The sequence below is a fragment of the Pimephales promelas genome, chromosome 2 (genome assembly GCF_988280905.1).
Source record: "Pimephales promelas chromosome 2, fPimPro1.hap1.1, whole genome shotgun sequence".
NCBI classification, from domain to species: domain Eukaryota; kingdom Metazoa; phylum Chordata; class Actinopteri; order Cypriniformes; family Leuciscidae; genus Pimephales; species Pimephales promelas.
Genome location: NC_142770.1, coordinates 48,529,969 through 48,544,461, shown reverse-complemented (window position 1 = coordinate 48,544,461; position 14,493 = coordinate 48,529,969). Strand labels below are relative to the sequence as shown.

General features: G+C 39.2%; 2 protein-coding genes and 1 pseudogene across 3 annotated transcripts in view; all 3 read left to right on the top strand.

The window, feature by feature from the left end:
* LOC148997685 (ribonuclease inhibitor-like) overlaps positions 1-7,886 on the top strand; it is a 47,662-nt gene extending 39,776 nt beyond the window's left edge. Inside the window, exons 2-3 of the mRNA XM_089120354.1 lie at positions 5,325-5,498; positions 7,853-7,886. Coding sequence (XP_088976480.1) covers positions 5,325-5,498; positions 7,853-7,886 — 208 coding nt within the window. The remainder of the gene's footprint in view (positions 1-5,324; positions 5,499-7,852) is intronic.
* A 2,702-nt stretch (positions 7,887-10,588) lies between these two features.
* LOC148997684 (patched domain-containing protein 3-like) lies at positions 10,589-11,803 on the top strand (annotated as a pseudogene). The gene is made up of 2 exons (XR_016146373.1): positions 10,589-11,299; positions 11,588-11,803. The product of XR_016146373.1 is annotated as a patched domain-containing protein 3-like (transcript).
* A 25-nt stretch (positions 11,804-11,828) lies between these two features.
* LOC120477430 (patched domain-containing protein 3) lies at positions 11,829-14,052 on the top strand. Its single transcript, XM_089119078.1, has 2 exons — positions 11,829-11,939; positions 12,019-14,052. Exons 1-2 carry the CDS (start codon positions 11,852-11,854, stop codon positions 13,650-13,652), a joined length of 1,722 nt encoding a protein of 573 aa, XP_088975204.1. The 5' UTR covers positions 11,829-11,851; the 3' UTR covers positions 13,653-14,052.
* The last annotated feature ends 441 nt before the right edge of the window (positions 14,053-14,493 follow it).

The window sequence follows — 14,493 nt, the reverse complement described above, 5'->3', positions numbered from 1 at the left end:
CCCCCGTTTGACGTGTGTACGATCGTTATCTTCCAAATACGATAATTTTGAGCTTCTCGTACGATACTTTGATATTTTCAATCTGGCAACACTGCCACCAGCCAAACTGCAGTACACGAGTAAGTCGCGCTCGCGCCAGCTTGTGTGTACTTGAACCTGACGTCAGTCGTGTGGAAAATACAGCCCACTACTACATTTCAGTTCAGGGAAGAGTTAAAAAAAATGATTGGTCGATATTATGCATGAGGAATACATTTTGGTAAGTTGTAGCATACTGTATCTTTCAACAGTGTTCGTGTTCTTTTACCATTAGAGATGATCGGTTCACGTGCGCTAGGGATCTGTCGTGTAAAGCGCCAATACTGTATTTATTGTTTGAATTGCGTAATAAAATGAACAGAATCTGAGAGCTGACATCGGTCTCCGTGTCCTTTTCTGTGCATGACAAAAATGTGTGGCGTGAAAGTGTGTGAAAAGTGTTGTGAGAGTTGGCAGCTCTGAAAGACGCTAGCTTGGTCCACATCAGGGAATTGCTGTCTGTCAAATTAATTCAAACTAATGATAAAAATGTAATATGAACAAATCGAATATCATAAAACTAGAAATAATAGCCTGGGCTTTAATTTTCCCATATCGTCGAAATGCACCGACTTGTCTATGAGACGGCCCTTATAATTTAGTATTGAGATGTTGTTCATTAAGTCTCTAATCTCTGAAAATCTCCAAATGCTCCACATGAAACTGCGGTCTTCCAACCTTTTACTATCGCGTCAATTGATTTGATTAATATGCACGAGGGAGACAGAGCAACACAGCACTCGCCCATATTGTTTGAAGACATGAGAGAGCGCGTGGCCGTGGAGGTTTTTCTGGAGGTATACTGCCCCCATCTGGTATGGAACATGTTGTATGATTTGATTTTAAATCCCATTTGGCACCTTTAATGGAGACGTTTTCATTAGTTTAATTTTGCGTCCTCTCAGTGCACTCGTTAACATCTTTTCACTTGTATTTTGCTCGCGCTCGGTCCCATAGCTCTCATGTAACTACAGATTTTTGAGCAGTCCATGTTTAAACTCTCAGCTGAGCTCTCTGTCGAAAAAGCAATAGTTTTGAGGCAAACCGATCAAGCCATGATAAAGCTGCCATGCCATTGCGTGGGCACTATGAAATAAAATGCTTTCATTCATTTATTACATGGAAAGACCAGTCTATGGGAAAGACTCTCCGTACACGCAAGGTGGTCTCGCGCTCGCATTCCCTATCTGTCGAGTGCGTGCAGCCGTGTGTGCACGCGCGATACGCGGTTTGGAGCACAACCTCTGTCTCGTATGCACGCTCGCTCTAGATTCTGGGAGATTAAACTAATTTGCGGTAATACAAGCTGATCACGACACGAGTAGCTCAACAGGTAGAAAGATAAACTCATCTTTCAGGCATTTGACCGACCGGGCTTCAGCGTGAGAAATCAGGGGTGTGTGAGTGAGCACGTGAAACCAATCAAATGGGGATGTCTTATGACTTATGCGTGAGGCAGCATGTACCAGGAACACTAAGGTTGTGTTTATATATTTTAAACCACTGAATCGCTATAAAATCGCGATTAATTCGATTCTTAGCCTTTTAAATCGATTATTCACGTAAATAAACGATTCACGATTCAAAATGCATGTTTCAGGATCGATGCATATGCATCGTCAGGATTTATAATCGATGCATCGAGAAAACGAGTGAATCGTTACACACTTAGAGGTTTATCTTTTTATAACGCCTTTTGTTTCTGTGAAAAATTATTTAAAGTCTGAAATATGTGAGGTTTGTTTTTATAAAACCCTTTTTTTTTGGTGAAAAATGGTTTAAAGGCTGAAACATATTTACTATGTGCCTACGGGGTGGGCCGGGGATGGCAGGGGGTGGTGGCAATGTAAGTATCTGGATATTCTCCGTGGGCGAGGGTTTCGATTACCTCTCTCTTTTTTGGCCTTACATGTGTTTGCATCCCTGTACAAAAGCGTTTGATTTAGTTGATCATTATCTGCTCCTGGATAAATTATACTCAATTGGCCTTTCCCGTTCATCTCTTCTGTGGTTCAATTCATATCTACATCACCGTCGCCAGTGTGTGTCCTTCAGGGGTAGTCAGTCGAATTTTACAGGTGTAGATAAAGACATACCCCAGGGTTCTTCACTTGGGCCTTTGTTATTCTCCATTTTTATTAATGACTTGCCGCTCTGCTGTTCAGGATGTGACATTCATCTTTATGCAGATGATACAATTATATATTGCTCCAAATTGAATATTTCGGATATAAATTATTCATTACAGTGTGACTTTGATTCTGTCCAGCACTGGCTGTCATTTAATAAACTCCTGTTGAATAAGTCAAAGTCTAACTGTATGCTTTTCCAGAAGAATGAAAGAAATAATCTTAATCTGCATTTTCTGGATTCTTCTCCTTTAGAGTCAACTGAAAAATTGAAATATCTCTGTGGTATCTCGGCTAGAAAATGATCTTTCATTCAAAGCTCATATACACTCGCTTAACAATAAAATTAGCTTTCGTCTTAGAACATTATATCAATCGATAGACTGCTTTAATTTTCAGGTTAGGAGAAGAATAGTCTCCCAGTTGCTGCTACCTATACTGGACTATGCAGATATTATATATGCCAACACTACTGCCACTTGTCTACACTCTCTCGATGTGGTATACAACAGCCTGTGCTGATTCGTCCTTCGCTGCCCCTATAGGACACATCACTGTGTGATGTATGACCAGCTGGCCTGGCTTGCACCCTCAGCCAGAAGACAATATCATTGGTTTCAACTTATATTTAAATGCATTTACTTTAAATAACCAAATTATTTATCCCAATATTTAGTGCCTTTTAGTTCACAATATAATCTTCGTCACAACGAACAGATCTTCTTTACTGTCCCTAGAGTAAAGAGAAAAACTGGGAATTATGCTTTCTGTGTTGAAGCCCCTCGTGACTGGAACAGCCTTCCTGCATCTATCCGCTCGCTTACGTCTTTTCCTCTGTTCCGAACTGCTTTGTTAACACATCTTCACAATACTTGTCTATGTTTCTAGTATTTCAGATTTAGCATTAAAGGAACACTCCGACTTTTTGGGACTTTAGCCTATTCACCTTATCCCCCAGAGTTAGATAAGTCCATACATACCTTTTTCATCTCCGTGCGTGCTATAAGTCTGTTTGACGCACCCACCGCTAGCCATAGCTTAGCACAAAGACTGGATGTGAATGGTTGCAGCTTTCATACTAATCCAAATGAGTGGCAAAATAACGCAAGCGTTTTCCTATTTACATGTTGTGATTTGTATAGTCACATAATGTACAAATAACAAAGTCAAATGAGACACAGACATCTTTTAACCGTATAAAACCTGGGAACTATTCTCTGAAGGCGAAGCACTGCTACTTTGACGGAGTGATAACCGTATCACCTGAGACACGCCGTGGTGAGGAGCGGAGAGTTCGCTCAGTGTTTGGGTAACAGAGTCAGCAATTTATAAATAGTAAAAGCGTAGTTTACAGTCATGGGTTTTCGCTCTATTGTAAATAGCTGCGACAGTAAACAGGGGAGGTAACCATGTTTCACAGAATTCCAACTAAAAAAGCTGACTGGATGAAGAAATGGCTAACTTACTCTGGATATTTATCCAAACACACCTAAGATTATCAAGGGACATTATGTTTGCTCGGTACATTTCAATGGACGACTATTTTGAAAAAATGGAATTTGCCACACGGACCATAATGTGCTGAAGGATACGGCCATCCCATCGATAGCACAGACAGGACAAGTGGATCACCTGCGGCTGAGGTAAGTGTTCCGTTATGTTTTTAGATGACCTACTGTAACAGTGCCATCAGCCAGAGCTAATGTAACGTTAGTGACACTATTATATGATTATAATATATAATTGATTATAATATAAACGCGGACGCGCTTGGGAAAAAACGAGCGCGTTCACCGCGTTGAACTTGCACCCTGCGCGCGGCGCGCCTAGTAGCCTAAATTTGAAATAACCATGGAAATAACGAACTTGAGCGTGCAAAAGGGTACGATAGGCTGTGAGTTCATTGTGCAAAAACAATTTGTGCTATTACTTTCCCCTTATTCTATCCTATAGTAATGCAATTATACTGTATATTATATGCTGTTGAATACATTTGGTTCAGCTAATAAATTGCATTTAAAATATATTGATTCCTGTAATAATAATTATTTATTCATGTTCTGTGATATTTATAAATCTGGGTGCGTTTTTGGTTGGAAATCAATGAAACATGGTACTGTATTACCTGGTCCCTGTTTATTGTCACAGCTCATACAATAAAGCAAACACCCATGATAAACTATGCTTTTCTATCTAACGTTAGTAATTGCTGACTCTTTATTCCAACACTGAGCGAACTCTCTGCTCCTCGGCACGGTGCGTCTCAGGTGATGGTTATCACTCTGCCCAAGTAGCAGTGCTTCGCCTTAAGAAAATATAGTATTTATACGGTTAAAAGATGTCTGTGTCTCATATGGCCTTGATATTTGCACACTCTGTGACTATACAAACCACAACATGTAAATAAGAAAACGTTTGCGTTATTTTGTCACTCATTTGGATTAGTATAAAAGCTGCAACCATTCACATCCAGTCTTTGTGCTAAGCTAGGCTAGCGGTGGGTGCGTCAAACAGACTTATAGCACGCACGGAGATGAAAAAGGTATGTATGGACTTATCTAACTCTGGGGGGTAAGGTGAATAGGCTAAAGTCCCAAAATGTCGGAGTGTTCCTTTAATTTGTGTCATGTTATCTATGGGTGTATGAATGTGTTTATATGTAGAAATATACATATCTAGTGATGTCAACTTTGTCAGTTTTATTTGGGATTATTGTGTGTCACACTTAACACCACTCTCAAAATGCTTGACTTTTAGAACATCATCATGCTGGTTTTAAGGTCAAGGTTAACCATCAAGGTTTTATTGTTTAGTGGTATTCATACCACAGTTTGGGAACCACTGTGATTTACTTTATTATATCTGGGTAGAGGGGGATAGTGAGAGCTTGTGTGTGTGTGTGTGTGTGTGTGTGTGTGTGTGTGCATTGAGGTTTTTCTTGTATGTATACTGTATCTACTCTGTTGTTTTACTTTTCTTTATTGTTTGGAAATATTACTGAGGACCCCCATGAAAACGAGATGTTTCATCTCATGGGGCTGATCCTCTAATAAATGTTTATAAATAAATAAATAAATAAATAAATATAGGCTTAATGTGTGTCATTGTTCTCTACAGGTTGATGGATTGTGGAGTCACAGATGAAGGTTGTGTTGCTCTGGCTTCAGCTCTGAGATCAAACCCCTCACACCTGAGAGAACTGCTTCTGTCTGAGAATAAACTAGGAGACTCAGGAGTGAAGCAGCTTTCTGATCTACTGGCGAATCCTCACTGTAAACTGGAGACACTGGGGTAAGATCATCTCTACCATAAAGACTCTGAGTGAATTAGGATTAACCCTCTAGGCGCCACGGTCGAGTTTACTCTGAATAAACTGACACTGAATAAAACAGCCGATTTTGTCAAATTGGGTGTCAAATTTCGTTCGACCTCCCCTCCACTGGATGGCAGACATGTCATACTTCATCCCCGACTCAAACGTCATGTTTCTATACAAAATGTTCGAGTTATTTCATCAAAATTTCATCAGAGTGTCTCAGCAATCGTGGCGACAGTATTGTGGTGGAGTCTGTCTATTATCACTGGGTATGTTAGACGAGGTCGAAGTGTTCATAGTACAGAGGGCTATTTCACAAAACCAAGATAGCGGATTTAAGCCGGGATTTTCCAGATATCCTGGCTGAATTAAGCCGGGACTCGGTTTCACGAAAGCAGTAGCGCATAAGTTACCATGGCGATTTATTCTGTGCAGCTAGCCTGCTCCAGACCAGGCTAACAGCCAGACTTAGTCAATCCTGGTGCCTTATCTGTTCAGTCAGTGGTCACGCCGATCAGAAACCAATGTATTTTGTCAGTTATTCCGTTTTGTCATCTGTGTTCAGCGCAATTTTATCAGCCTGCATTAAAAGACCTCAGATACATATTGGCATTCAGTCAAGTATAGCCTACTATTATTATTGTAACATTATGATGGTAGCCTACCATTATTAACTATAATACTAATCCATATGGGCATTGTTACTGTTCAGTTGTGTTTTTGAAGACTGCTGTTGTTCTAAGTTTGACAGATAGGTCTTTAATAGGCTATTGTGTTTGATGAGGGAATTAGAGAAATGGCTGATAAAGAAGCAAAAGTTTTGTCAATCAAGTCAGGCAATATAAGTAGCTCTAAACACATGTTTCGTCCTTTACAATGGCATGCACATTTTTGGATGACATCTGATAAAGCACTTATATTGAGAAGGCCTTTCAGACGTGAAAGAGTGTTTCGGGACAGGTCCCATTGGCTTTTCCCGACAATTACCTGCAAGAGCGTTAGGGTAGAGTGGGGGAAAACGCCCCCCTTAAGGAAAATGTGACATTACTGTAAAACAAAACATAAATGTGACTAGAATTGCCATCCCAGTTTTGAGTGTCTTTGGCAGGAGTTTTTACCAAATATTAAAATTGCTCAACCTTCATAAATATTATTTTTTTGACTGAAAATATGGGGTGGGGTAAAACACCCCCCAAGGTGGGGTAAAATGCCCCCTTTCTTATCAACCTGTTTCCTTCATAGATCAACAGCAAAATGAACATAATTTTTAATCTCTAAAAGTAAAAGGCAAGTAATGCAACAACATAATATATATACCTATTAATATTTATTTCAGGAATGTACAAAACAGCCAAATTTCTAACATTTAAATATTTTGATTTCTACACGAGGCCTATAATTGATGTAGTATTTGTTCATCACTATCATCAAGAAAAACAGAAAACCCTAAATAAATATTAAACATAAATTAGTATATTAATAGTGAAATATATTACATAAATGCATTAAAAGTCACTGTGTTTTATCATTGGGTCACCTAACCACCTTCCATCATTGCATTCACCAAGCTAGCTAATGCTCAATTTTTTCATGTTTTGTTCAAATATTTTGATTTTACTGCCTAGTTATACTGCATTAAAGTGTAAAATAAAGACTTTGATTAACAGAAATATGTTACTGTAGTAATTATGATTTTTTATAATTCTAAAAATCATAAAGAGAAACTATGCCCCTTGGGGGGCGTTTTCCCCCACTCTACCCTACTGCTTTTCTGGGGATGGAATCTGCTACCTGTGCAGACTGTTGGGTCCCAAAATTTTAACAGACACTTACCAGTTTTTTCATACATATTTTACAATAATTCATACGAATTTGTACGAGTGTGGTCATAATATTTAGATTCCTCATAAAATGCATATGGATCGCTGTGAGATCGGATTGATCTATACACAGTTTTTACCTCAATTACATCAGAAGTAACTGTAATTAAATTACAGATAAATGAAGAGTAGTTTACATTTTCAAGGAAAAGTAATGAAATCACAGTAACTAATTACTTAGTAATTAGTTACACCCAACACTGGAAGTATGGCGCACGTAACTTATCCATTGTAGCATCAATGAATCTGTGATGGACTGTGTGGTCTGTTGAAGAAAGCTGTTGACTCCCACTTATCTGAATTACTTACACCTGGCTTGACATAACCGCTCCTCCTGAGCCTGGTTTGACCTTTGTGAAACTGATAAAGCTAGGATGCACTGATCACACTAGGTCAAGCCCAGCTTTATCTCTTATCCTGGATTTCTAAATTCTGCTTTTGTGAAACAGCCCTCAGATAGGGGGCAACGTGAAGGCAGGGTGAGGAGTCGCAATAGTGTGCATACTGCATACCGCGCTCGTATCATCTCACTCATGATCTGTGCCTTGCCGTCGCAAGTGATCTTTTGAACTAAACAGGTCTTGTCTACTTGTGTTTGTGTGTCATATGAATAATATATATATGTGCTGTGCCTTATACATGGAATCAGAGTGCCTACTGTATGTAGTAAATGGAAAATCTCTACAGCAAAAGGCCAACCACTGCATGCATACGGTTTGTTCAACCATTTATTAGTAATGATTTACACATCAGTTTGTTTACTACTTACTATATACCTGAGCATTCAGTATTGTGCAATATAGCATACAGAAGGTGATGGACATTTTGGGGGGAAAGAAGTGCTGCATTTTACCATTTAAACATGTGACTTTTCATGAAAATGCTCTAATCCAAGATTGCTGCCCCATTTGATGTCATAATATGCAAATTAGAGGGAAAATGTAATCCCTACATAAACTTTTGGTCATCCTTAATATTTCTCTAATTTACAGAATCTTTTTTCACTTTTAAGATAAAGCCTTTTGAAATTAAGATGTCAAAATCGAACGTTTTAGGAAAAAACCTCTGGCGCCTGAAGGGTTAATATGTAGATAGTGTATAGATGCAGGAGGTGCAGATTTATAGCCTTTTCTCACAGCATTGGATATAATTAAACTAATTAATTTGATGGCGGATCCAGAAAGGTTCAAAAGACAATCACCAGAGACACCTGGAGACTCACCACTGTAACATGCAGAAGACTCTGACTGAGAGTTTGGGGAAAGAGACTGCAGCGGCCCATGCCAACACAAGGATAATATCAGAAGGACATTACATGTAGTCACACAATGCTGACGTTCAACATTAACAATTTGAGAACAAAGGATAATTTGCATGGTTTGACATGATATGTTAAATTATCGTTAGATTTAATCAGCGCGATTTACTGCAATGCTTTTTTCCCTTAGTTGGTCTCTTTCACTCTCTCTCTCACACACACACAAACACACACACACACACACACGAGTACGAGTAGTGAGTTGTTGTGATAAAGCACAAAAGCTGTTGGGCTAAAAACAGAAAAAGAGAGCGGGAAAACGAGATGATGTGTCAAGAGATGCGACAGCAGATAAATAAGATAATAAATATTGAACATTTCTAATATAATGTATGATTTAGGCTATTCACATAACACGACCAAGAGAGCCGTTTTGATGAATATTATCGTATCATTATCGAATTTCGTACATTATAGTATATTCAGCGTTTTGAACGAATCGTTTGAACGAATGACTCTCTTATTAAGACGGTCACTTGCCGCCCCCTACTGGCGGTTTAGTTTAATTTTTAAAAGTATTATTTAATTCTTTTCTTGTATATTTAAAGGGTTAGTTCACCCAAAAATGAAAATTAAGTCATTAATTACTCACCCCCATGCTGTACCAACCCCGTAAGACCTTCGTTCGTCTTCGGAACACAAATGAAGATATTTTTGATTAAATTTGAGAGCTGTATAACTACCACATTGGCTCCTAAAGGACTGCCTCTTGACGGCCCAGAAAGTCAATGAAGAAAATGTTTAAATATCCCAAGTGACTACCGTGGCTCAACTATATGTTTATCAAGCGACGCGAATACTTTTTGTGCGAAAAAACAAACAAAAATAACGAGTTTATTCGACTATTTCTTTTCTTCCTTGTAGGCCAGAACGAGACTTCCTTAGATTTCCACGACGCATGCGCGAGATTTGCGATCTGCTCACATCAGCTTACACCACTTCAGATCGCAATTCTCGCGCATGCGTCGTGGAAATCTAAGGAAGTCTCGTTCTGGCCTACAAGGAAGAAAAGAAATAGTCGAATAAACTCGTTATTTTTGTTTGTTTTTTCGCACAAAAAGTATTCGCGTCGCTTGATAAACATATAGTTGAGCCACGGTAGTCACTTGGGATATTTAAACATTTTCTTCATTGACTTTCTGGGCCGTCAAGAGGCAGTCCTTTAGGAGCCAATGTGGTAGTTATACAGCTCTCAAATTTAATCAAAAATATCTTTATTTGTGTTCCGAAGACGAACGAAGGTCTTACGGGGTTGGTACAGCATGGGGGTGAGTAATTAATGACTTAATTTTCATTTTTGGGTGAACTAACCCTTTAAACATTTATTTAAAACATTAATCTCATAACATTAGTCTATTTATTGCAGTTGCATTTTTGCAGTGTTTAGACTATATAATATAATTTGATTGGTAACAGCCCCATTTATTATTTTAACTGAATTTATTGATCAAATGTAAAAATTTGACATGAAAGATGATGCATACATTTAATAAGGTAAAATTAAAGCAGTGCCTTTATAAAGGTAAATAACGCCCTGGGGTAAATATAACACACTGATGAAAATATTGCTTCACAATACATTAGGCTAAATATATATATGTGTGTGTGTGTGTGTGTATGTTTAACAAAAACTTTCTCCCCATTGAAATAAAAATGCCCATTAAAATCAAATATTGGCCCTTAACAAAGCAGCTTATTTCTGGCAGTGATACAGATGGCAGGAACTAGCAAGAAAGTTTGGTAATAAGTAACCAGAATTTGTTGATGAGTAACACATGAGTTGTTAGTGTTCAGCCCAGCCTTTAAGTATGTTATGATAACTCTGAGTCAATATAGAAAGGTGTTGCTGGCGCTTGGATGAAGGACGAGACTGCTGAAGTGATCTAGAGGATGGCGAAGTGTAAAACAGACTGCATCGAAAGGCCTCTGTCTCTGGCCTTTGAAAAACTCGGTGGTGTTGTTGGTAGATATCCATGGGCGTTTATTTTATCAGCTATATGTGTGGCTGCTGCCCTTGGAGCCGGTTTCATCTTTCTTCAGGAGAGGGAGGCCAATGATATTGAAGACCAGTTTACGCCTGTCAATGGACCTGCCAAGCTGGAGAGTTGTGGTGGAAAATTTCCCGCGGTCTGAAGAGTTTTCTCAGCTACGGCTTTCGTCTGAAGGCACGTATGCCTCTGTGATCATCACAGGCTTGCGAGGAGAAAATATATTAACTGAAGCAGCTTTTAATGTTATTCTAGAGCTAGATGGACGAGTGAAAAATATAACGTCAGGAAACACTTTTGAAAACCTCTGTGCCAAAACAAAGGGAAGGTGCATGTCAAATGCAATTTTAGACATGATAAATAACAATGCTAGTGAAGTAATTTCTTTAAGCATAAAATATCCCATGAATAATGGCATATTTTTGGGAACAACCATCGGTGGCGTAGAGTTAAAGCCGGATAGCTCAGAGCTGACTAGTGCAAAAGCGGTCCGGCTCTTTTTTTTCCTAGATGAGAAGAAGACAGAGGAAAACCTTTACTGGCTTGATGGATTTCTAAAACTCCTCTCAAACTATACAGAGCAGAAAACGGTAAGTCAAAGAAACATCCAGAGTTATATCTACAGTATGCACATAAAATACCTAATGACTATGTGTGTAAAAGAACCTCATATGACATTTGGTTCTTGACTTATTGGAGATGCTTGGATAAAAGTAATTTGGACTGCAATTTAAATATAATGTATTTGTTTGATTTTTCTGCTTTGTCATTTCCTGTCATAATTAGTTCTACATTGAAATTCCACACAATGAACATTTTTGTAATCAGTAATTATAGGGAACAGTGTTTTGTTATTCTTTTATTTTTCATTTCTACAGGTCCATGTGTCTTACTTTACATCAATATCAAGACAGAATGAGTTCGAGACCAATTCAGACTCTGTCATCCCCCTCTTCTCTGTTACATATTTCCTGGCCATTACCATTTCAATTCTATCTTGTTTGAGGTATCTTAAATACTTAACAAAGAATGAAATAAGCACATGTTTCTGTGACTGATCCCTATAGCTATTCCTCTTCCTCAGGTTGGACTGTGTCAGGACGAAGGTGTGGGTGGCTGCGTTCGGTGTGGTCTCCGCAGGGATGGCCGTGTTGGCCAGCTTTGGTCTGCTGCTGTTCTGTGGGATGCCGTTTGCCATGACTGTGGCCACAGCCCCCTTTCTGATTCTGGGTAAATGTCCTTTATTTCATCACCTAGTAGGCGTCTCACAGCTGATGTTCACAGGCTCGTCGTCTCTGCTGTCCTCCAGGTGTTGGTGTTGATGACATGTTCATTATGATCTCCTGCTGGCAGAAGACTGAAGTTCATAAAGACGTTGAGGTTCGTTTAGCAGAAACGTACAAAGAGGCCGGCGTGTCCATCACTATCACCACACTGACAGATGTGCTGGCTTTCTACATCGGCCTCATGACGCCCTTCCGCTCAGTTCAGTCCTTCTGCATGTACACCAGCACAGCTCTTCTGTTCTGCTACCTCTTCAACATCACCTTCTTTGGCGCCTGTCTCGCACTGAATGGTAGGAGAGAGAAAGGCAACAGACACTGGCTGACCTGCATGAAAGTCCCAGAAGCCACTGGTGATGGTGGAGGCTGTTGTGTTGGTGGGGCTTATGATAAAAACACACTTAAGGAATTTGAAATGCCAATGGATTCATTCTTTAAGCACTATTACGGGCCTTTCTTAACAAGAGTGTGGGTTAAGGCGCTCGTGTGTCTAGTCTATGCCGGGTATTTGGCAGTCAGTATCTATGGATGCTTCCAGATGCAGGAAGGTCTAGATCTGAAGCATTTAGCAGCAGACGGCTCATATGTTGGTAGTTATTATGACAAAGAAGATGAATTCTTCTCTGCCTTTGGGCCCAATGTCATGTTAGTTATAAAGGATGAAGACTTTCAGTACTGGAACTCATCTGCTCGCAAAAGTCTTGACTTGTGTTTGGAAGATTTTCTAAATCTGACTGTGGCAGATTCAGGCATTTCACCGATTTCTTGGCTAAATGCATATGTGGAGGCACAGAACGCAAGTTTAAATATAGACAATGAAACACAATTCAAAAGCCATTTAACTGCATTTCTTAATCTGTCTGGTTTTAGTCAAGATGTTAATTTCACTAACAATCAAATCCATGCCTCACGTATGTTCATTCAGACTGTGAACATCAGCACTGCGATCGATGAGAAGAACATGCTGGATGCATTTAGGGAAACCGCAGAAAAATGTGGGAAGTTGCAGACACCTGTTGATCTGATAGTGTATCACCCTGCATTCATCTATTTCGACCAATATGCCGTCATCGTCAGTAACACAATCCAAAACTTAGTGGTTGCTACTTGTGCAATGTTAGTCATTTCACTCCTGTTGATCCCAAACCCTCTTTGCTCTCTCTGGGTGACGTTTGCCATCGCATCTGTCATTGTGGGAGTGGCCGGTTTCATGGCATTATGGGATGTTAGTTTAGACTCTGTGTCTATGATTAATCTTGTTATCTGTATCGGGTTTTCTGTCGACTTCTCTGCTCACATATCCTATGCTTATGTGTCAAGTGAAAAGTCCTCAGCCAATGAGAAAGCCATGGATGCCATCAATAAACTGGGCTATCCGATCGTTCAGGGTGCCGTGTCCACTATCGCAGGTGTGGTGGTGCTCGCGGCTGCTACAAGCTACATCTTCAGGACCTTCTTCAAAATCATGTTCTTAGTCATTCTGTTTGGGGCTGTCCATGGCATCGTATTCATACCAGTGTTCCTGACCTTCCTCGGCACTTGTAGAAAGAGTCATGAAAGAAACAAAGATATTCTTCCAGAGCCCAGAGACACAAGCGAACAGCGAGTAAAGGCAGTCGTGATAAAGAATGAATGGCCTGTTGATCCTGACTGTAACTGAGCTAACTTTTCTGAAATAAAAAATCTGTTTCAGAATTAATTGATCACTGTTAATTTCTGAACATACTATTATCCTCCAGTTTCCCTCACAATCCAAATGTACAGACTGAATTGGAGACTAAATTGGGGTGTGTGTGTGTTCACCCTGTGAGGGACTGGCCATATGTCCTGTGTTTTTTCCAGCTTACGGCCTGATGAACTGCGATAGGCACCGTGACCGTGCATAGGACAACTGGTTTACAAAATGGTGGATGTGCTTTTTTCTTTGTTTGAGTTTAGCTCTGAATGGCACTTTTATTTGACTATGCAAGTAATATGAATTGTTCTGGTCTTATGTATACACTGCATCTTACATGTTTTTGTATTATTATATTTTAATAAAGTTTACCCTTTTAAATTTGTATCCTTGTTATCAATATTATTTTCAATGTAGTTCTGTTTAATATGCACATCTATTCACTTTAACATGTCAACGCAGTAGACACAAATTTGCATTGTAATCCAGTTACATTCAAGGACATTGATTAGACCACATTACTGAAAATTGGGAATTTTATGTTTGGCATTAAAAGCTCTTGATCTCACCATAATTGTCACTGAAGTGAATGAGTGAGTAATTTTTGATACAGTATATATCGTGATATAGTATAGTGTCACAACACCCTGGATTTTTGAGTTGTAGCTACTAGTAAGATAATAACTATAGTAACAGCATGAGAAGACGTGCTCTGTTGTAGTGAGCACTTGATCGGTTAATTTTGGCATTTTCTAAGTTAACGTTACCCTAATAGGCTTCTAATAAATGAACACACTTACAAAAATGTCTTTCGTTCTGTAGACGT

What these genes read in the sequence shown, in the direction of transcription:
- LOC120477430 (XM_089119078.1), top strand. Translation starts at nt 11,852, where the DNA reads ATGGCCGTGTTGGCCAGCTTTGGTCTGCTGCTGTTCTGTGGGATGCCG. An exon ending in AGCCCCCTTTCTGATTCTGG is followed by an intron (nt 11,940 to 12,018) that starts GTAAATGTCCTT and finishes GCTGTCCTCCAG; the next exon opens with GTGTTGGTGTTGATGACATG.